This window comes from Ictidomys tridecemlineatus, chromosome 2 (assembly GCF_052094955.1).
Source record: "Ictidomys tridecemlineatus isolate mIctTri1 chromosome 2, mIctTri1.hap1, whole genome shotgun sequence".
NCBI classification, from domain to species: Eukaryota; Metazoa; Chordata; class Mammalia; order Rodentia; family Sciuridae; genus Ictidomys; species Ictidomys tridecemlineatus.
Genome location: NC_135478.1, coordinates 132,785,642 through 132,809,265, shown reverse-complemented (window position 1 = coordinate 132,809,265; position 23,624 = coordinate 132,785,642). Strand labels below are relative to the sequence as shown.

General features: G+C 42.6%; 2 protein-coding genes across 10 annotated transcripts in view; one reads left to right on the top strand and one right to left on the bottom strand.

Annotated features, from left to right (window-relative positions):
• The window catches only part of Urgcp (upregulator of cell proliferation), a 47,382-nt gene extending 47,078 nt beyond the window's left edge, over positions 1–304 (bottom strand). Inside the window, exon 1 of one of the 3 annotated variants that reach the window (XM_040291874.2) lies at positions 154–304. The gene's annotated coding sequence lies outside the window, so the exon portion shown is untranslated. The remainder of the gene's footprint in view (positions 1–153) is intronic. The other 2 variants (XM_040291875.2, XM_040291872.2) reach the window with 2 other exon arrangements.
• Ube2d4 (ubiquitin conjugating enzyme E2 D4) lies at positions 3–21,541 on the top strand. Of its 7 annotated transcripts, none has more exons than XM_013355964.4 (7): positions 3–136; positions 5,011–5,074; positions 9,528–9,559; positions 9,649–9,800; positions 16,606–16,711; positions 18,771–18,864; positions 20,614–21,541. In XM_013355964.4, the coding sequence occupies exons 1-6, from the start codon at positions 113–115 to the stop codon at positions 18,834–18,836; spliced, it is 444 nt and encodes a 147-aa protein (XP_013211418.2). In that variant the 5' UTR covers positions 3–112; the 3' UTR covers positions 18,837–18,864; positions 20,614–21,541. The 7 variants fall into 7 exon arrangements, with proteins under 7 accessions (XP_013211418.2, XP_021577979.1, XP_005319283.1 ...); XM_005319226.5 differs by having other exon boundaries at positions 4–136; positions 9,649–9,726; XM_078039823.1 differs by adding an exon at positions 1,004–1,148 and having other exon boundaries at positions 18–136; positions 9,649–9,726; positions 18,771–21,541.
• Positions 21,542–23,624: the final 2,083 nt, after the last annotated feature.

Here is a 23,624-nt window from a genome sequence, read left to right as displayed (position 1 = left end):
CGCGTTACGCACGCGCGGACAGCGGTTCCCGGCGTGCAGCGCGGCGGCCAAGCCGGCAGCGGGCCGCCCCAGGCAGCCCCGCCGGGCCGCCCGGTCCCAAGCAGCGGAGAGGATGGCGCTGAAGCGGATCCAGAAGGTAAGGGGCCTCCCCACCTTTCGACCTGGGCGTCTAGAGCGTCTAAATGAGGGCCGGATGCAACTGCCACGAAGCGACCGATGACTGGCGCGGCGAAAGGCACTGACACCTGTCTCGGTGGGAAGCAGAACCGCCGCCGGCGCAGCCTTAAAAGGGGTCGACGTGTGCGCGGGGCGGGGTTGGCTCACGTGGGCGGGGTCATGAGTCCGGGTCACGTGTGCGCCCTGCCCAGGAGCTAGAGGCCGGAGGAAAACTGACTGACTGGGGTTTCGAGGTTGACGCTAAGTATTGGGGTTGAATAGGAACTCAGAAGTGGTGTAAAGGGAGAAAGGCCTTCCTGGAGACCGTGATGCTCGGAATGGGGTTGGGGCCCAGGGCTTCTAGAAAGAATACCAGGCTTTTATCTTGTAGGTAACACGGTGTCTTGGTAGGAGTTCAGTACATTATACTAGAATTTGGAAAATGCACAGCAGTAGAATAAAAAGTATTTCCAATACTACCCTCTTACCATTTAAACATTTTAGCATAGCTACTTGCAGTCTTTTTCTTATACACACACACACACTGCATTTTGTCCTACATTTGAATATAACTTTTTTTTTGGGGGGGGGGACGGGTACCAGGGATTGAACTCAGGGGCACTCAACCACTGAGCCACATCCCTAGCTCTATTTTATATTTTATTTAGAGACAGGGTCTTACTGAGTTTCTTAGCGCCTCGCTGTTGCTGAGGCTGGCTTTGGGATTATGAGCTCCACCGACTGGCTATTTATAACGATTTTTGGAGGGGGTCCTGGGGATTATACCTAGGGGTGCTTTACTACTGAGCTATATCCCCATTCCCTTTTATTTTTTATTTTGAGACAGGGTCTCACGAATTTGCTGAGGCTGGCCTCAAACTTGCTATCCTCTTGCCTCAGCCTCCCAAGTTCCTGGAATTACAGGCATGCACCACCGTGCCCGGCAATAATCATAATTTTTAGCATTTTATCATCCCACCAGTGCATGGCCAGTAAGTAATTTATTTAATTATTACCTGGAGTGGGTGTTAAAAAAAATAGATTTGGGTGTCAGATGGACCTGAGTTAAAGAATGCAAGGTTACTTCTAGTGGAACTTCACAAAAGCACTTAATCATTCCTAGTCTTCCTATCTTACCTATTTACAGAGTTGTCTTGAGAATTACATAAGATGGTATGTTTGTGGTTGACATATACCAAGCACTCAACGAATTAACTCTCCTTTATATGATTCTACATTGTTCTTAACATAAATAATAATGTTCTTTACATAAATAAGGAAGTAATGAATACCATTTTGCATTGAGGCTTAGCTTATTTCTTTCTTTTCTAATTTTTTTTCTTTTTTTGAGATGGGTTTTTTATTTTTCCATTTGTTTTTTCCTAGACTCAAGCCATCTTTCTGCCTCAGTCTCCCAAATGTCTGGGACTACAGACACTTACCCAAATCAGTCTTTTTAAAAATTTATATTATTAGATTTGATTGTTGGAGGTAGAATTGCGCGATCTTTAAGAATACAAGAGACACCAGTCTCCCCACTCCTTGGGCAGTGCTGGGGATTTAACCCAGGATATTGTGTACATTAAGCAGGTGCTATACCACTCAGCTGTGCCCCTAGTCCTAAAACTCACTTTTTTGGGGGGGTACTTCTGTTTGAACCTAGGGGTGCTTTTACCACTTGAGCTACATCACCAGTCTTTCTCATTTTGAGACAAGTTGCTAAGGATCTCACTAAGTTGCTGAGACTGGCCCCTAATTTGTGATCCTCCCGTTTCAGCCTCTCAAGTCACTGGGGTTATAGGCATGTGCCATCTTGTCCCACCCTTTAACTCTCTTTTATAAGTAGTTTTCAAAAAAAAGAGATAATTTTAACCAATTGGTCTCTAAAAAGGGTCATCTATCATCCTAGGGCTTTGAAGCAGATGAATGACATGCTCAAGTCTATTATAAAAAGAGCTTTCTGACATCATATGACTTGGAATAGGGCATAGGGAGACTTGAGACTATTATGAAAGTCCAGCAATTGCTTTGTCCAAGTTAATGATCATGGAATGGATACCAGGCAAGAACAGTGCTTGTACAGCTCAGCAGTGGTGGGTTTGACAGAACTTGAGGAGGGAGGGGTATGTGTAGCCAGTAATTTATTTAATTATTACCTGGAAGGGGTAAAAAAAGTAGACTTGGGTGTCAGATGGACCTGAGTATATATACATATACATACACACACACATATATTCTACCCATCCACCCCTGGTGTGTGGGGGTGCTAGGGATCAAACCCAGGGCCTTTTTGCATACTATGCAAGTATTCTATCTTCTTTCCCTTTATAATGCTAATGGTCGAATCATCTGTGCATCGCACTGTCCTTGATCTTACTGGGTGCTCTTGTTTACCATTATATGCATTAAAAAAATCTGTTGCCACACAATAGCACTGACAAGTTGGCAGACAAGCATAATTACAGTTTAACAGATAATTATATTAAGACCCAAAAGTGATTTTCCCTGTGCTAGAGCTGAATTTGAATCTTCTAGCTCCTTTCAGTGAGCACAGTAATAATTATGTGAGTGATAGAATAGGTCACACTATTGTTCCTGAAAATGCCAGTTACTGATCAGAACCCCTTGGTGCTAGTTGGTATCTATCAGTGGGGGCCACTTCTGGCCTTTCAAAAGTTATTTAAGTCCTAATAACTACTTATCATGCCCCTAAAGGAGGGACATAGATTCTGGGTAATCTGTGGAGACAAAAGAATGGAGTTCTGGGAAAACCTTGTGAACTGTAGGAGAATCAGCTTGTACTGCTGGATTTTCCGCCCCTTATCATTCATATGGTCTGTCCAGGACTTGCTCTAACAGTCTCATCGAAGAGCTCATTTATTCATGCAGCACCACAATGGATGTAAATATATACTCTGCAGAGTCACAGATGAGGTGCTGAGGGGCACAGCTCAGAGATGTAAGCAGAAAGGACTGTTCTGCAGAGATTTCTGTAGCACTTGCATTTTTTAGTATGTCCTCATATGCATGTTCCCCAAGTTCTCTTCTGCTCTCAACTAGTAATGCTGCTGACCGAACACTTTCCAAGTATAATCCATTTTGTGTGTGAGGAAATGGGTTCATATATATTAGGTAATTATTGAGAACTAACTAGTAGTGTACTGAAGATTCTTTTTCCCCAGTACTGGGGATTGTACCTAGGGGTACTCTACTAATGAACTGTATCCCTATTCCCCACCTCCTGTTTTTGAGACAGGATCTCACTAAATTGGCCAAGCTGTCCTCGAACTTGTGCTCCTTTTGCCTCAGCCTTCTGAGTTGCTGGGATTACAGGCATGTGCCACCTTGCCTGGCCCTGGCAGATGTTTAGAAATCAACTCTAGGAGAGAAAACATTCCTGATTTGTAGAATTTTCAGGCTTCTGTGGGAATACTGCCATCATGACTAATTATATTTAGTGGAGAGGCTGGGATTGTAGCTTAGTGGTAGAGCGTTTATCTCACACAGTGAGGCACTGGGTTCCATCTTTAACACCACAAAAAATAAATAAATAAAGTAAAGGTATTGTGCCATCTATAACTAAAAAAAAATTTTTTTAAATAAATAAATTTAGGGGTAAGTGGAGTAAGTAAAGCAAGGTGAGACAGTAAGGGATTTCTAGAATGACCACCATGCCAAAGACATAGTAATTACAGGAAGGTCTTTGTAGGTGAGATGGTATATGACTTAGTTAAGGTAAGGAAGAATGTAACCATCCAGGTGTGAACTTTGTGCAGGTACTGCACCCTGGGATTACCTAACATGTGATGGACAGTTTCTTTTACAACCTCTGGAAACCCCAAGAAGTCTGTTGGGATCTGGAACCTGGGGAAGATAGGGGATGTTAAGAAACATTCTCATACATACAAACTAAAGTTTGAGAGTCATTTCCCAAAATCTTGGGTCTTGAGGCTCATACTGGACCAGGGGCATCTTTAGGGATTGTGTCAGAGTTGATATCTCATAAAGGGAATCTAGTCATGGTGTAATTACTGGTCTCCATTGGTGCATAAGGTAGCAGTGTTAAATGTTGGCTTACCATGCCTTTGGTCTCTATAATGAAGCCCTAGGACTTGCTAAACACCCAGTAATGGGCTTTGAAATGGTGATAAGGGAGGTACAGTAGAGAGATTGAAGTACCAGAACCTTGTGCATGATGAGCACTTTTTCTGTGCCACTTAATTCATTCCACTTAATTCGTTAGCCCACAGATAGCATCTGACCCCTACCCTTCTCCCAGAGATTCTCTTGGGGCTCTTCCCCCCACCCCTATTATTGGGGATGAACCCAGTGGTGCTCTGTCACTGAGATACATCACAGCCCTACCCCCAATTTTTTTTTTTTTTAAGATAGATCTCACTAAGTTGCCAAGGCTAGCCTCTAACTTGCATTCCTCCTGCCTTAGCCTACCCAATAGCTGGGATTACAGGCAGGCACCACACCACCAAGAGCTTCTTGGGGCTCTTTTTATTCTAAGTTTTTGTGAGGTGGTGTCCTTCATCTGAGCAGGTGGGAAGGTAGGCTTGGAGTAAGGCAGATCTATCGGTAACTGATTCCTTGCCCTCCCCTCATCCAGCTCTGTAACCCTGCCTTATTTACCTCACTGCTTTACATTTCATTTTCCTAATTTACAAAATAGAAATGATAATACTTAACTTCTCTGGTATCTTCACAGCTGAGAGTAGGCCCTGGATTGGCCTTGTCTTCATTCACCTCCTAAGGCTTCCCACCTGGAGAACAATTGTGTCCAGGGGGATCTGTGGGTAAAGATGACCCCAGGCATGCCTCAGCCTAATCCACTGTCTCCTGTTGTAGGAACTGACCGACTTGCAGAGGGATCCTCCTGCCCAGTGTTCCGCAGGACCTGTGGGTGATGATTGTAAGTATTTTTCAGGACTTCAGCTAACTCTCCAAATTTATCAGCTGAGCACCTTTTAAGAAAACCAATCTTATTTTTCTTTCATTTTGTCAATTGCTTTTTCATTGAAGGTCTTAATTTCACCTCAGTGTGGCAGGTCAGGTTACACTCTGCTGCCAGAAATCACCCCTCCCTCCACTGAGTCATGAGAAAACCAGTTTGTCCCAGGGCATATAGGCTTCTGTAAAAGGCCTCTGACCAAGTCAGACTTGAGGCACTGATGTAAAAGTTGTTATACAACTAGTTATAGATAAGTATACCTGGGAGCCAAACAGGAGGGCTGATTAGGGGGCAGGGTGGCAGCTACATGCCTCTGGTAACTGGAGCACAGTTATCTATTCTTTTCTCACACTTCTGTGCTTCACGAGGGGAAGACTGAAGAAGTAGCTATAAGCAGTTGATTGGGACAGGGGTTAAGAGAAAAAAGCAACCCTGGCCAGCCCTGGAGGCTGAAGCCGCCCAGCACTAGAGTTTCCAAGAATTCCCTTATCTTCTTTTCTTCTCTCTTCCACTGGTAGGCAGCAGCTGTAATAAAATCATAGGGTCCTATAGACTGAAATATGCTTGCGTTCACAGCATCATTATTCAATAGTTGAAAGGTGATGACAACACAAGTGAATGGATAAACAAAATGTGATCCTGAAGTACACTACAATATGGGGGAACCTTGAAAGCATGCTAAGTGAAATAAACCTTGAGGTGAAGGGGAGAGACAAATCTTGCATAGTTCTACTTATACCAATGTCTAAACTAGGCAAATTCTTAGAGATAGAAAGTAGCTGCTGAGCATGGTGTCATCTACTGTAACCCCAGTGTCTTAGAAGGCTGAGGCAGGAGGATTGCCAATTCAAAGCCATAGCAAGGCCTTAAGCAACTCAGTAAGACCCTGTCTCTAAATAAAATACAAAAAAGGCTGGGGATGTGGCTCAGTGGTTAAGCGCCCTGGGTTCAATCTCTAGTAGCAAAAAATAAAAGTTCATGAGGGATTACCCGATGGTAAAGGGATATAGATTGTTTCATAGGCATACTGTTTCTGTTTTGGATGATAGAAAAGCTTTAGAAAATTCTCAGTTTCAGTCCCCAGCACCACAAGAGGTGGGGTGGGGTAGGGGCGGGGAGAAAAGGAAGGGAGAAAGGGAGGGAGAGGGAAATGGATAGTGGCAATGGTTGTACAACATTGTAGATGCGTATAATACCTAATACCACTGGATTGCACATTTAAAAGTTGTATATAAATCTCATATTTTGTTATATATAGTTTACCAGTATCTAATGAAGAAAAATTTCGTGAAACTAGTGGGAAAAAGTTGGGTGGTATCCCATGTGTGCCTTCATGTCCTGGGAAGAGCTAGAGCTCAAAGGAGCCAAGGTTAGGCAGATGAAGCTAGTGAAAGTGCAGGCTCTGAAGGCTTTCTGTGGGAGTTTAAATAATTTTTTTCAGCAGAGCAGAAATGATTCATTTGCATGGACAGAGTATGAATACGGCAACAAGCTCCAAAGCCTCCTGACACCTGCTTCTTGCTTGCTCCCCTTTAGTCACTGTTTTGCTTGTATTGTCTTCATAAGCATCTTAGATCTCCAAAGCATTTTTCCCCTGTGACCTGTTACTTAATATCAAGTTAAACTAGGGTCATAGCAAGGTTGGACTGGTTCTAATTAACTAGAGGCAGCTTCTTGGTACTTAGCTTACATTCTTGCTCACCTTGCACTGCAGCCCTATATCAGGAGTCAGCTATCACTGTTAAAAAGACTAACACCAAGTCCACTTGCCCTAACCAATACCTTGGTGGATGAGACTCAGACAACCTTGGAAGCTGGCTTTCCTTTCAAGCTTATTTTATGCCTGCCCCATTAACAGATAGCTCCTGTACAGCATCTCTTCTCTATTTCCTCTCTCATCCTCTCTCTTTTGGGGACTTCTCTTCTGACTGTGTCCTCAAGACCTGCTCAGCACCCCAGCGGCTATTAGGGGTTAAAATGAACAAAACCAGAAGATCCTATCCTGTAACCAAGAAAGGACCACTTTTATTAGCTACTCATTTGTCATGGGCTCCTATTCTGAAATATATTATCAAAACACTTATTTAGGACTGGGACTATAGCTCAGTGGCAGAGCGCTTGCCTAGCATGCATGAGGCACTGGGTTGGAACCTCAGCACCACATAAAAATAAACAAAGACATTCTATCCATCTACAACTACAAAAAAAATTTAAAAACACTTATTTAATAAGGAATTCTATACTACATTTTTATTAGGCAAACTGCCATCTAACAATTAACATGAGTTGAGGCTGGAGATTTAACTTGGTGATAGAGCACTTGCCTAGCATTCACAAGGCCTTGGGTTCAATCCCCAGTAGTGTTGTAGGAACTGACCAATTTCAGGGAGATCCTCTTGCCCACTGATCCACAGAACCTGTGATGATTGTAAGTATTTTTTAGGGCTTCAGCTAACCACCCAAATTTATCTGATGAGCAGTTTTTAGGTAAACAATCCTATTTTCCTTTCATTTTGTGAATTGCTTTTTCATTGGAGGAAAAAATGAAACAACAGATCTTCCATTAGCATAAGTTGGAATAAGAACAGAAGTAAAACAAGTGATATTTTCATTAGCTGAGGCAGTCTTATTACAGATAAAGGTATCTTCTTCATCAGTATTTTGTTGAAATATTGAAACAGGATCACTGGCTGCCTTGACTATCTTTGGGCTCACCTAGTGGGTTTGGGAAACTTCTCTTTAGTTCTTGCACAAGAACCCTTGCCTTGGTGCCTTCCCCATCCTGCTGTCATGGGTAAGCCTGTGGAATATTTGAACAGGTAACAGGAAACCCAAGATAGGACCAGGCCTGAAACCTTGAGCCATTCTACACCCATCATGAGTCCAAATGAGATGAATTCCCTTGAAAATAATAGGCCTCTCAGGTGCTCTCATAAGCCCAAACCTATGGTTGTGTAGCCATTTTCCACAAAGGCTCTGGAGTTTTTGCCCTGGGTCACACATATGACTTGGGAGCCTTGAAGGTGAGTATGTGGTCTACTTAAAGATTCCTTGCTGAGTGCACTAGAGCTGCTTTAGGGATGGACAGAACAATAAAAGTAACCAGGGACCCTTTAGAGGGCAAGAGGTGTGATGTGTAGCAGCTTGGCTGCTGAAGTCTGGGAACCTAGGAGGAAAAACCAGGAGAGCCTCATCTTATCTTGTCACTGAGTCCCCAGAGCACTGTCTGGTGATATGCACGAGAAGACGTGTAGATGTGGCAGCCGTGAGCCCCCACAGCTGTTGGCAATTTGTTCTTTAGAGAGACTATTTGGAGAAGGCTTCAGAATGAATCAAGGGAAGAACCAGGGAATAGAAGGCACTTATCAAGAGCAATATAAAAAGAGCCCAAAGCCTGGGTAAGGCCTAGTTCTGTGCCAAGAGAGGTCTGAATTATAGTTATTGGCACCTTTGTAGTAAAGAAATTAATCTTGGACTGGAGCTATAACTCAGTGATAGAGCACTTGTCTCAACATAAAGGAGGTCCTAAGTTTCATTCCCAGTATTTCAATAAATAAATAGATATAAAAATTAATCTTGCCCCCCAAAGATCTGAACTTCTTCCTCAGCCTCTGGCAGGTGATCTCAAAGATGTCTCACCCAAACCGAGTTTTTGTCTAGAGGCTTTGACCCATACCAATAATGTGATTTAAAGTGAGGACTAGCCATGCCAATAGACCAACTATGTGACTTAAGATGGAGGCTTTGAATCATGCTGGAGAGACTGGAGATTGAAATCAGACCTGTAGGCACTCAAGTCATTAATCATATGTTTATGACAGAGCCCCAACAAAAATTTCTTGAGTATTGAGGCTTAGGCGAGCATCTCTGATTGGCAATATCTGTGTTTTATCACATGTTGATGCCAAGAGAGTCCTGTCCTCATGAGGAGAGAATAATGGAAGCTCTGCATTTAGACCCCTCCTTTTATTGTTATTTTTTTATTTTTATTTTTTTTTAGAGTGAGAGAGGAGAGAGAGAGAGAGAGAGAGAGAGAGAGAGAGAATTTTTAATATTTATTTTTTAGTTCTCGGCGGACACAACATCTTTGTTGGTATGTGGTGCTGAGGATCGAACCCGGGCTGCACGCATGCCAGGCGAGCGCGCTACCACTTGAGCCACATCCCCAGCCCTAGACCCCTCCTTTTATTAATCTGTGCCATTTCCCTGTAATAAACTGTCACCTTGAGTACAATAGCCTTCAGTGAGCTCTGGGAATCCTAGCAAATTATTGAACTGTAGAATACATTTGGTGTCAGAAGTCAGACAGTCTTTTGTAAACAGCACACTCTAAACTTAGCAGCATCTTTTCAATAAAATAGACATGTTATTCGGGGGGGGTCTCATATGTTCCCATCTCTCTTTTGTCTTGTAGTGTTCCACTGGCAGGCCACCATCATGGGCCCGGTAGGTAGTGCTGCTGAGTGCACAGCTTCAGTTTTGCTTCTTATACTTTATACTTAGGACCAGCACTGAATTCTTCCTGTGTCTTCCAGAATGACAGTCCTTACCAAGGAGGTGTTTTCTTCCTGACCATCCACTTTCCTACGGATTACCCTTTCAAGCCCCCAAAGGTGAGGCACCCCCCAACTCCTCTGATGTTTGGACAAAGGACAGCTTGTGATGAAGGGGCCTCTTCAGGTTACAGGTAAAGAGAGCTGTGTATGAACCTTCTCTCCAGGGCCTGTCATTCCAATTCCATGGTTTTAGCCTTCTAGGATTTTAAACTCTGGACTTTGAGAATTAATCCCTGTTGTGAGCAAGGGAGAGTGTGGTGAACAGGCTTCTTGCTGAAGTCTCAGTTTTAAGGATGCTCTTGTTCAAAGAAAATCTGGTGTAAAAGGACTGACTACATAAGCAGAGGGTACCAAGAGTCTGCAGAAGAAGCAAACAGATCCAGAATTACAGAGTACATCTTCATTGGGGGCTTATAGACAGAAACATGGTTGAAGGTGACATCAAAACAGTGGATCCTTATGACTTGGGTCAAAGGGAGGGAACTTACAATGTGGTCAGGACAAATTTGATTTTCATCCAAGCTGGAATGTACCTGGTTTATCTCAACCTAACATCACAGACATCAGGCATATTCCCAGAGCTGATGGCACCAGAGTTCAATTGTAAAGATCCACATGCCACTCTAATAGTTTTTTATCTTATACTATGTAGGGAAAATAGACCAGGTTTACTCAAGGGCAGTCATGGCAGTAACAACTCAGAATGGCTGCTTCAGGTCAATCTGAATCTCTATAATACTCCTCATTGCTATGTCTAATCCTGGTTAGGTCTGCAGGCTACTGTTTCCTTCTTTGAAGTTATTTACTTATGGTGTAGGATAGGAATTCTTGGCTAGAGTGATTTTGCACTTGCTCCAGGAACATATGGACAAGATCTTGGCATATTTTGGGTTGTCAAAACTTGAGGGGTTTGCTATTGGTATCTAATGAGTGAAGACTGAAGATGTTGCTCAGCACCCTACAGTGTCCAGGACTATTCCCCTTCTCTAGCAGAAAATGCCAAGGTGAAGTCATCTGGTCTAGGACCCTGGCAAATCAATTTCCTTTATTAAGTTAGAATGGTAGCTTACTTTCCTTTGCTTTTCACACACAAACCACTCCCTCATTAGAGCCTCAGAGAATAATGCCACTGATAGGAGGGGTCTGCCTGACTACCCTGCCTCTGCCTGTCAAGTAGATTTCTGGGATCTTCTATTTGCAGGTTGTCTTGCTCCTGGACATACATCCTACTACCAGTGTTGTCCTCACTAACCTGGACTCTGTATACAAAGTAAAGCCTGCTGTTTTGAGGTTCACAGTCCTAGGGAGGAATAGAGATATTTATTACGTGAGCTAGTCAGTACTGAGAAGAAACACAAACAAGCAGTGGTTGAGCTGCCTATCAGCTGTGGTCACACATAGTGGGTACATAATTCACATCATTTTTAACTGCTTTCTTTTTCTGATTGCAAAACTGGAAAAAGTTTGTTATTTTTAAATTAGAGAAATAACTAGTATGCAGATGGAAGCCAGCTTGCTGTAGACCCACAGAAGATCACAGTTAACAGCCTATACATTTCTCCAAGATTTTTTCCATATACACCAATGTATATTTTTATTCTCATTTTAAAAATAAAATGCCAATTCTGTTTTGTGAATGAGGAAGCTAAGTCTAAAGGGGGATGTATATCTCCTTAAGATGACATGGATAATACAAGGTGAAACTCAGACCCAGATATTCAGTCTTTTTAAAAAAAGTTACTTTGAGTTAATTTTAGAGTTAGAAAAGTTGCAAGGACTGGGAGTATAGCTCAGTGGTAGACCACCTGCTTTTCATATTCAAGGCCCTGGGCTTAGCCTCAGCACATTCACAATATATAGCATACTTACAACAAAATAGCTACAAAAGTAATATAAAGAGTTTCCATGTATTCTGTTTGTTGTTGTTGTTGTTCTAATTAGTTATATATGACAGTAGAATGCATTTTGACACATCGTACATAAATGGAGTATAATTTCTCATTTTTCTGGTTATACATGATGCAGAATCACACCATTAGTGTAATCATACATGTACATAGGGTAAAAATGTCCAATTCATTCTAGTATCCTTCCTATCCCCATGTTCTCTCCCCTCCCTTCATTCCCCTCTGCCTAATGCATACTACCTCTATTATTCCCTAGGCACCCCCCGTTATTATGAATTAGCATCTGCATATCAGAGAAAACATTTGGCTTTTGGTTTTCGGGGATTGGCTTATTTCACTTAGCATGATATTCTTCAGCTCCATCCATTTACCTGCAAATGCCATAATTTCATTCTTCTTAAGGTTGAGTAATATTTCATTGTATATATATACCACATTTTCTTTATCCATTCATCTGTTGAAAGGCATCTAGGATGGTTCCATAATTGGGCTATTGTGTATTGAGCTGCTGTAAACATTGATGTGGCTGCATCACTGTAGTATGCTGATTTTAAGTCCTTTGGGTATAAACCAAGGCGTGGGACAGCTGGGTCAAATGGTGGTTCCATTCCAAGATTTTGTTTTGTTTTGTTTTTGTTTTGGGGGGGGGGTGCTGGGGATTGAACCCAGAGCTTTGTGCATGCAAGGCAAGCACTCTGCCAACTAAGCTATATCCCTAACCCCCATTCCAAGTTTTCTCCATAATGCTTTCCATAATGGTTGCACCAGTTTGCAGGCCCACCAGCAATGTATGAGTGTACCTTTTCCCCACATCCTCACCAACATTTACTGTTGCTTTTACTATTGATAATTGCTGTTCTGACTTGAGTGAGATGAAATCTTAGTTTTGATTGCATTTCTATACTTGCTAGAGTTGATGAATTTTTCCATGTATTTGTTGATTGATTGTATTTCTTCTTCTGTGAAGTGTCTGTTCAGTTCCTTAGCTCATTTATAGATTGGGTTTTTTTGGGTTTTTTTTTTTTTGTATTAAGGTTTTTGATATATCTTGGAGATTAGCGCTCTACCTGAGGTGTATGTGGTAAAGATTTTCTCCTATTCTGTAGGTTCTCTCTTCATGTTATTGATTATTTCCTTTGCTGAGAAAAAGCTTTTCAGTTTGAATCCATCCCATTCATAATTTTACTTATTATGCTTTAGGACACTTATTAAGGAAGTCAGTTCCTAAGCTGACATGATGAAGATTTGGGCCTACTTTTTCTTCTATTAGGTGCAGGATGTCTGTTCTAGTGAATAAGTCTTTGATCCACATTGAGTTGAATTTTGTGTAGAGTATGAGATAGGGGTTTAATTTCATTTCGTTACATATGGATTTCCAGTTTTTCCAGCAGCGTTTGTTGAAGAGGCTAACTTTTCTCCAATAAATGTTTTTGGCACCTTTGTCTAGTATGAAATAACAGTATTTATGTGGGTTTGTCTCTGTGTCTTGTATTCTGTACCATTGGTCTACATGGTGTCTGTTTTGGTGTCAATACCATGCTGTTTTTGTTACTATTGCTCTGTGATATAGTTTAAGTTATGGTATTGTGGTGCCTCCTGCTTCACTTTTCTTGTTAAGGATTGCTTTGGCTATTTTGGATCTCTTAGTTTTCCAAATGAATTTCATGATTGCTTTTTCTAGTTCTATGAAGAATGTCATTGGGATTTTAATAGGAATTCATTAAATCTGTGTAACAGTTTTGGTAATTTGGCCATTTTGACAATATTAATTCTGTTTATCCAGGAGCATGGGAGATCTTTCTACCTTCTAAGGTCTTCTTCAATTTCTTTCTTTAATGCTCTACAGTTTGGTATCAGGTAAAGCTATACATGGAGGGCTGTGATTGTATCTCAGTGTTTGCCTAGCATGGGTAAGGCCCTGGGTTCAATCCTCAGTACCACATAAAAACAAATAAATAAATTTTTTTAAAAAGAACACATGGAAGCCGCCTCCATGTATTTTTTATCTAGCTTTCCCTGATACCAACATCTTATGTTACTGTACTGCTCCAATCAGAACCAGGAAATCAGTGCTGGTCACAGTACTATGATCTAAACTGACAACTTGATCAAACTTTACCAGTTTCTACCAGTGTTCCCCTTGAGCTTTAGGTTCCCAGCACTTACTGTTTAGTTTCTTCTATCATCGCAGTTTGTAATGGTGCTTTAGTTTTTCATAATCTTGATGGTTTGGGAGGCTGGAGATATAGCTCAGTTAGTAGAGTGCTTGCATTGCATGCACTAGGCCCTGGGTTCAAGTCCCCAGCAACACACACACACACATACACACACACATATATAAATAAAATCTTGATGGTTTTGAGGAGAATTAATCAGTTATGATGTCAGAAATCGATCATTTTGGATTTGTGTGATATGTCCTCAGGATTCGATCAAGGGCAGCATTTTTATCAGACTTACTTGGTAGTCTTGTCAGGGTGTCAGAGTCCAGGAGCATGATGTCTCTGTGCCTTACCACCTGAGTTGGCCCTGATAGTTTAAGTTTGTAGCCACTGTTTTGCACTTTGATTATCTGATTCATTGTAAGAGGATCCTTTTGGGCTCACTTGTTGCAGCTCTGTGCAGGTGTTGCCAACAGCAGCCACTTGGTGCCTGGATATTTTAAATCAAGGTTAAATATGTTCAGTACTCTGGAGACTTTTCCAGCTTTTGGCAGGGGAGAGGGTTTGTAGTGATAGAGCTAAAATAGCCCCTCAGGATTGGGTACTATTGGTGGTGGTAATGGTAGTGGGGTGGTTGAAAAAGCATTAGCTTGCTTCATGTTTCTCTAACCCACCCTCCAGTCCCCTTTCCTTATGGAAAGACTGTGCATTATTTTTAAAGTAACAATTTCTAATCATTAGAATGTAAGCAGCTAAGAATCTTCCTTACACAGATAAGGATGTAGTCGTGTATATCAGTTGGACCTTTTTTAGAATCACTAACTGCCCAAGGAGAAAGTGAAAACATTGGCTATTATTAAAAGACAGAAGTAAATTCTGTGAGTTGGGATTATTTTAACAGGGAAAGATGTAAACTGAAATATGAGAGTGATACTCTACAAAAAAAGAAAGTGCTTCTGTCTTAAAATTTTTCATAGGAATCCAGGTTCGGTGGCACACCTGTAATCCCAGCTTCTAAGGAGGCTGAGGCAGGAGAATCACAAATTCAAAGCCAGCCTGAACAACTTAGCACGATCCTGTCTCAAGAAAAAATAAAAAGGGCTGGGGATGTCACTCATTGGCACAGTGCTATGGGTTCAATCCTCAGTACTTCACTTAAGAAGCAAATAAATAATCTGTTTTCATAAGAATTTTCTGACTGTAGGAGGAATCTGGCAGAATTGCATGATCTTTATAGGAGATATTGAAGCAGATACTCTCCAAGACCCTTTTGAAGTTTGACCTTACTGGGAAAAAGAAAAAATCATATGGTAAAAGTTGGTTAAGCTCACATACGCACAGCCCCCTTCACCTCATCTTTTCAAGTAAGTTCTTATGTTTACTTAGTGTGTAAGAGTCTCTGGGTTTGATCCCCAGCACCAAAAAGCAAAAGCAAAACAACAAAAAAATATTTTAAAGTATATCACACATGCAAAAAATCATGGATGACAATGTAAAGGATGCTTCTCACCCACTGTCCAAGCAAAGAAATAGTAATAGAGCATCAGAGCAGGGGAAGGAAGCAGAATCATTGCTGCTGCATTGCCCAGCAATTGCTGACATTGCTGGTCTGTGAGGTGTGGGTGGGACTGAGGGGGCAAGCCTTATTCTCATCCTACTCCAAGGACAATGAAAACTGCATGTGACTTGGAGCACCTTTCACATAAGGTGGAACTGACTCTACAGGCCCCCCATATCAACCCTGGGAACAGCATCACTCCCTATTTAAAGAGAGGACTTTGGTCCCCAGGAAATTCATTTCAAGAAGTAATGTGTGGCTATGTTTTTTTCTAGAAGAGATCAAATGGTAGGAGTATGTGCAATGAACACAGTCTTCTTTGTCCCAGTGGTCTGGATCTTTCTTTTTTCTTTTCCAAGCATCATCTACACCTGTACAACCACCTGTGTGTGTTTCCTTTTTTCTCCCATGGCATCTCCAAGATATCACAAAGCTGCATTTGATTTTTCCATCAAGAGTGCATATTGGAAATTTTTCCATTTGAGCATATGAGTATTTCCTGTGTGCTTTTTAAACAGTTGTATATATGTAACACTAATTTCACCAATAATCTCTTGAGAGACATTTGCATTGTTTTATGTGTTTTGCTACAGTGGGTATCCTTGCATATTTGAAATGTGCAAGTGTATTATGAAGGCTAAATTCTGAGAATGGGAAAACTAAAAGGAGAGAAGAGGGTTTGGAGTATGGCTCAGTGGTAAAATACTTGTCTATCATGCATGAGGCCCTAGATTCAATCTCCAGCACTGGGGGCGGGGGTGGGGGAGGAAAAGGTCTGTGACCTGGGCTTATCTGCTGGTGATGATACATCTTATGTTAACAAAGCAACTATGTTTATGTGTAGCCAAAATCAGTGATGGCTGAAATCCAAGTTTTGTCCAAGCTAGTTAGACCCAAATAAGTAATTAAGTAAAGATTGAGGAGTAAATTTTGGCTGTTTCCTGTTGTAACTGTTTCCTCTTATATCCACAATTTGAGTCATTATTTTTTTGCACAGACCTTTGGCTTTCTGAGTTCTTTCCACCACCTTCCTTGTTACTCTTCAGAGTACAGTACTTTGGGGAATATAATATCAGTCCTCCTGTGTTCAGAATGAGAATCCAACAGAAAATAAGTCAGGGGACTTCTTGGGTTACCTTTCCTGTGTCCTATTAGGGATTGGCATGGGCTTCCAGTTCACCTAGGACTGTGTGAGGCCAGTACAGAGCATACCCTAGTATAGCCCAGCAGTGGCTACTTCAACTTTACTCAGTTTGTTTTCCATATGTCCCCTGTGGCTTGTCTGACTTGGGATCTCTCATTTCTACAGGTCGCTTTCACAACAAAAATCTATCACCCCAATATCAACAGCAATGGCAGCATCTGCCTGGACATCCTGCGGTCACAGTGGTCTCCAGCACTCACTGTGTCCAAAGGTAGAAACTCTGATGTGTGTTTCATGTGCCCTATCTCATGTGTTTTTACCCACTCACTGGTGGGCATGGAGGCTCAGGGAGAATGGGCAGCTTATCCAGGTCTCAAAGCCCCATCTAGCCTTGTGCACACATGATGTCCTTGCACTGCAGAGAAGTAACATTAACCAAGCTCAGTGTCCTGTATCTTATCAGTCCTCAGTAGTCAGTCACTATGAGGTGCTTAAGACATCATATAGGTACAAGAAGAAAATATCAATTTTACTTACACTCTTCATCTAAAAATCAGAAAGACAAATATTGTACTACCTTTTCTGTTCCATCATTTATCCATTCATCCAAAAAGGAACAGCTGAGAATGTGAGTCAGCTTTGAAAGAAGAGATACATGGCCTGTCCTCAGGAGCCTCACGATTGATGGAAAATCCTCCCTTTCTAAAATAAGCGATGTTGAACACATGTCTTTGGGTGAGATTTAAAAAACCAGACAAGTAGAAATGCAGGTACTCCTCCTAGTTTGGTAATGCCAGCCTGTAATCCCAGCAACTCAGGAGGCTGAGACAAAAGAACCACAAGTTTAAGGCCAGGCTCAGCAATTTAGTGAAACCCTAAGCAACTTAGCAAAACAATGTCTCAAAATAAAAAATAAAAAGGACTGGAAATGTAGCTCAATGGTGAAATTCTGAGTACAAAAAAAAAAAAAAAAAAAAAGACAAGAAATGCAGATATTCCCTCTGAACTAAGATGTGCTGAGCATGACCTGTGTGTTTGTGTGTTCACATGAGTCCTGAATATAGTCAGTATGGTGGCCTCTCAGGTAAGGGATGGGTGGGATGGTGGGAAAAAAAAATCAGCTTCCCAAAATAAGCAGAGAGTATGCATGAGGCAGTGCAGGTAGAAGAGCTTTGGGTAACCAACCAGGAAAGGTTGCAGAGAGCCTGGGACAGCTGGCAAGGGCAGGCTTTAGAAGGATGGAGAGGGCCTACAGCAGTAGGCATGGTGAATCTAGAGAGACAAAGCACCACCCCTGCATATGGTGCACATCCTTGCCAGGGCAGAACAGATTCTGCTGGGCTGACAAATCCTGGAAACATCCCAACATCCTCCCAAGATAGCTTCCCTCTGAGTTGAACCTAGGAGAAGTATATGCAGGAAGGATTGCAGGGGCAGCCATGGCAAAATGCCACCCTTGAGGGTCTGCCTGAAGCTGAGCTGGCAGACCCAGGGCCAGCATAGTCCTAGGTATGGAGTTAGGAAGGGGCCCTTCAGTGGGAAGGAAGGAAAGAAGGAAGAAAAGCACTGGAACTTGAGTGGCCTGGAGGACAGTCCATAGTGACTACATCTCAGCTGAGACTAGCAGAGGGGTTGAGCTGCTCTACCATTTGTAGCTTACCCTTGGGGACCTGTGGTTAGGACTCTGATGAACTCACTGAAGGCAGTTTGTTGGGTGTCCTGGCAGTCCAGAACAAAGCAGGAATGATAATCCTCTCACAGTTCCTTCTGCTCTTCACCAGACCCTAGTGGATGATTCCCTTTTTTCCAGAGCCTCTCAGAGCACACTGAATGTACATGACAGAGATGAATGCAAGAATGGAAGGGTTCTTTGGCTTTGTGATTATAGACCTAGTTAAGAATTTTTACCCATTTACTGGGTGTTCCAAGTCTATGACCTTAGAAAGTTACCTGAGTGCTCTGAACTCCAGTTCTCTTAACAGGGCTCCTGGAACCAAACACCAAAGATACATGGTATGGTTAAAAACTGTGGGCCTGGAAGATGTCAGAGGCTAAGACCACAGGGGCTTCAGTAAGGGCCCGAGACCATATAGAGGAGGAAGTGTCCTGGAGCAATGTGCTGAGACTGCATCAAGAAATTTGCAATACAAACTGCCTCCCAGTTAGAATGTAGCCAAAGCAAATACTTTCATGACTTAAGCAGAATCATTATTAGATTAGGGTGTTGAGGGGAAGAGAACTGCCTGGTCAACTGAAAGCACAAGTTTGGGGGGGCTTACTACATCCACAGCTTCCTGGCCACAGCTGACTGACCGTTTCTTTCTTCCCAGTTCTCTTGTCCATCTGCTCCCTGCTCTGCGACCCCAACCCTGATGATCCTCTGGTGCCAGAAATAGCCCACACTTACAAGGCCGACAGAGAGAAGTATGCGTCCTCTTTGGATTGCCTTTGTGCCATGGCTGCCAGTGTTCCCACAGACATCTTCCTGCCTGAGCTGAGCCTGTGCGCACGGTGGATGTGCCCTGGGTGTGGCCTCTTGGCTCTCACTAACATGTCCTTTGACTCTCCTCTGAGGAGAGAGAAGGGGATAAAAGCAGTTTACTCTCCTGGATAGTTCATCAGCTGTCCTACAGAACCCTAAAATATTGTTTGCCACACCCTGTCTTGAGGCCAGCAAAGTCAGTGGTCAGCCAAGAATGGACTCAGAAGAATCTGACAACAGGAAAATTCTGGATTAAATTCTAAGGTTTATGGCATAAGACAAGGGTTTGTCTGCTTGGACATACCCAGAGTGAGGCTGAAGCCAGTCAAGGTGGTAAACACAGCTATGGTCAGTTTGCTGGGTGCGGTCAGACGTCAGTAGTATGTTGCTGTTTCACCAACAGACTCTTACTGCCAATTCTGTTTAAACATCAATTACCAGATCCAGAATTCTTACTCCCTTGTGAGCTGAAGCATGGGAGTGTTTGGCTAGTGGAGCAGGCCCAGAAGACACTATCCTGTGTTAGTCTGTATGTTGACAGTTAGCAAGAAAGGGGCCAGGTGTGATGGGACTCAGACAGCAGAAGTGTCATGTGAATGGCACCTGGGAGAGAATATTACTGGCTCTTGTGAAGAATATTTGCAAAGCCAGGTGTAGTGGTGCACACCTGTAATCCCAGCTTCTTTGGAGGCAGAGGCAGGAGGATCAAGAGTTTCAGGCCAGTCTAGGTAACTTGGCAAGATCCTTTCTCAAAAAACAAAGAGTATCTTCAGAGAGTCTTTTAGTTTATTACTTATCTTCAGTCTGAAGAGATTAGAATGAATTGGTTTTTGTAACATTTTTCTTGAGAACTTTATAGACCTCATTATTATACTCATTGAAGTCTCCTGGTAGCAATCAAAATAAGTTTTAGCTGATTAAATTTTAAATTGTTTTTACTTTAACATTTCTTATGAGCCCACTGATGTAGTTTAGTAGCAGAGTTCTTACCTAGCATTCACAGGGCCCTGGGCTCATTCCCTAGCACCACAGGGGAAAAAAACAAATTATTATAAGCTATTTTAGATATAACAAAAGGCATTTTTTTCAGTGTGTCCCCTAACTACAAATCTATAATTTACAGTCTCATGGCATCAGATTTCATTACAATAATGAAGATAAATGCACATACCTAGATAACTCTCACTGGTGCCAGGCCTGCTCCATGTACTTTATATACAGACTTGTCCAGTCATCCCCTCAAACAGAAAGTCTTTTTATGGTGAACAGCCAAGGAGATGAGGGCACAAAGAGGTGGCCCAGCTGCAGAGGGTGGTGCTGATTCACACACAAGTGACAGGTTCTAAGATTTGTGTTCTGGACAGCCTGGAACTATTCCAAGCTGAACCTTGAGTATCTTCTGCATCCATATTGAAGGACAGGAGAGAGAAAGGGTAGAGATTTGCTGCAGTATTACATCTTCCACAGCAGATAGTTAAGAAGGATCAACAGGACTCACCAAGTAAGGGGGTTACAGCCATGACTGAAGTGTTCCTGCTCCAAGGAAAGTTTTTATTTTTTAATTCATCCATCAGTCCTGGATGTTTGACAAGCAGCAGCATTTCCCCACATCAGTCATGTTCTCTGCTCCACGTTGAAGGGACATGACCATTTCAAGTGAGGGTGTCACTCCCTCTGCTTTTTTCTTCCAGGTACAACAGACTAGCAAGAGAGTGGACACAGAAATATGCTATGTAAGTGCCTCGGAGGTTTCGTGGGAGACATTGTTCAAGAGAAGCTGGCCAGGCAAAGAGGTCTTCCTGTGAAGCTCTGAGCTGTCAGCTAAGCCACTGACAGAGTGCCACCCGTTCTTCACACATATATGGGCCACCCACTTTCTTTGGCTGCAGCATGTTGGTGCCATTCTCAGCCATGGTGGCTTTGACAATGTCACATCTTTGATGCCTAATCAGCAACCATTGTAACTATGATCCACAATCTTTCTGGTTACACTGGAATGGGTCGGTCTGCCCCAACTCATCTGCTCGTCTCTGGGAGGCCAGTCCCTGCACGCCTCCCCTGCCTGGCCTCAAATGGTGCTGCTGCTCACTATGGCACCACATGGGGGCCTAGCCTGGCCCCTCACTACATGCCCTTTGCCTTTAGAACTCAGTGTTGTCCTGGGTGCCCAGGACAGAGTGGGCTTCCTTGCATCCTGTCTGCTGCAGAATCACATCCCAAGGAGTCTGAGTGCATCCTGGAGGCTCCCAGGAATGGGACAGCATCACCGGAAAGCGGATGTCTCATTCTGTGGCTTCTGGCGTCTTCCTCTGCAGTGCCACATGCTGCATATCTCTCCTCACACCAAGAAGCAGCGAGTGGAAAATGTCAGGATATAAAGCACATAACACCCTCCCTCATGAGAGATGACTGTCTTTTTTAGATGCAAGAGCAAAATTATGAAACCATAGTGAGATTTGGGTTATGCTTTTCTATGTGATGAGATTTTTCCCTACCTCCACCTCCTCCCACCAGGATTCTATACAAAGTTCAAGTGTAAGCCATTTGCAGACTAGAACACAGGGAGGGGTAGAGACTCAACTGTAAATAAAAATGCAATTCCCTTAAGAGTCTAAATAATAGTTGATATTTAAGTCTCCTTCCCCCACCCCACTCCCCAGGCAGAACAGAAGATATGAAAACTTGACAGGGTTTTCAGAGCCTTAATTAGAATAGTCTGTTAAGTGCCTGGCTTCCTTGCTTGGCTTTCTAATTGAACACATTTTAAGGTTTGACTTTCTGATGGAACACATTTTAAGGTTTGACTTTAGAGCTGACAGCTTTGAAATTAGGTGACTTAGGAAAAGGCATGAAAGGGATTTCAAATAAAACCTCCAGAGAAGGAGGAAAGTTGAAGGGCTTCAAATTTCTAAAGCCAAATTTAGTTTCTTCCAGGTTGGTTATTCCATTCTCACAGAGTGATGCTTGAGTGATTCAGAACAGAAGCAGGGCTGGGTTGTGCACACCTGCAATCTCAGTAACTTGGGAGGCTGAAACAGGAGGATCACAAGTTTAAGGCCAGCCTCAACAACTTAGCAAGACCCAGTCTCCAAAAAAATTAAAAATGGCTGGGGACCTAGCTTAGTGGTAGAGCACCCCTGGGTTCAATAACCACTACTGCTAGAAGTAAAGAACAGGGCAGAGAAGAGTAAAACTGCAACCAGAAGGCCGGGAAAAACCTCTGAGGGCAATTGGAAGGTCTACAGATCTAGAACTTGGGGTCAACCAAAGATGACTGTGGGAGTTTGATTTGTTCCTGAAACTCTTAAGTTGTAGCTGCAACCTTATTGCCAGATGTTTTGTCAATGAGAATACCTTCCTGAGGTTATTCATGTCATTACTCCTTTTGCAAAAGATGGAGTAGATGGAGCCTGGTCTGCATTTATTTGCCTTTTGGGGGTTTCCATTTAGGATTATCCTATTATAAAGCTTCTTTTTGGGTCCTATGGTCCTTGTTCCTTGCTTCTCACCATGGTTAGGGTTGCCTTCTTAATTTCTCTTTACTACCCCTTTGGTCTTTGCTTAAACAGAACAGTAAGTCTTAATAAATGGTGAGAATGCCTTTACCAAGATGTCCTTCAGAAAGGATGTTAATGCAGTCTCTGCTAAGCAGCAATGCCATGCAGTGTGTGAAATTGTGTACTTCAGTTCAGCATCACAGAAAATTTTGCATATAATGGTTTATGTAGATTAGGAAGTGGAGAATGATTCACATGTTATAGGCAGGTCAGAGGGGAAAATCCAGACCCAAACTGATGTCAGGGATGTGGGTATCCACATTCTGGATTTTCAAGCTTAATAGTTTGAAGAAACGTGGATTTTCTGCATCCAGTCAAAATTTCCCAAGCCTCCCCTCTCTGCTCGAGATAAGTAGTAGAGAAAGTAAAATCAGCCCTTTGTGGATTCCCAGTAAAAATCTTGACTCATTGTGAATCTTAAGTGGGCTTTATACTTGCTGACCCCTTGGACAGGCATGTTCTTGAGAAATCCCCTTAAGTTCTCTCCCAATGAGACAATCATCCACTTGTCATGCCTTCCAGGGCTCAAGTCAGCCTGGAAAACACTCCTTGGGTCAAAGCTTTGTTGTAACATTAACTATGGTGTGGGGGCTCCTGTGTAACCCACATCTTCAGAAATCATGCTTCCAAGGCAAGTCCCTCGTTAGCAACTGGACAGCAGATCTGAAAAGTCAGCTGTGGGGTAATGTGTTTCTTTCTTTGGACTAGAGAGGTCAGGGAGATGCATTTATTGTATCTAAGGATTGAAGCTAAGGACACTTAACTACTGAGCCACATCACCACCCCTTTTTATTTTTCATTTTAAGACAGGGTCTTACTGAATTAGTTGGTACCTTGCTAAGTTGCTGAAGTTGGCTTTGAACTTGCAATCCTCCTGCCTCAGCCTCCTGAGCCACTGGGCTTACCTGGTGAGATACATGATCTTAAACAACAAATGTATGATGAATAAATGACTGTTAACTCTCCCAGAAGTTTCTGGATTTGATGAATGGGGCTGAGATTTTGATAATCTGTAAGGTTCCAGGAATATCTGGGAATTACAAGAACATGACAAAGGGTCAAAAATCTCACAGCAAGGATATTTAACCGTATTAAAATGGTAGCTTGGGTCACAGTGTTCCACGCCTGTAATCCCAGCAGCTGGA

Bases quoted from the DNA above. Each gene is read 5' to 3' on its own strand.
- Ube2d4 (XM_021722304.3), top strand. From the start codon at position 113: ATGGCGCTGAAGCGGATCCAGAAG. The intron at 137-5,010 runs GTAAGGGGCCTC...CTCCTGTTGTAG, and splicing joins CGCTGAAGCGGATCCAGAAG to GAACTGACCGACTTGCAGAG. The intron at 9,560-9,648 runs GTAGGTAGTGCT...TGTGTCTTCCAG, and splicing joins AGGCCACCATCATGGGCCCG to AATGACAGTCCTTACCAAGG.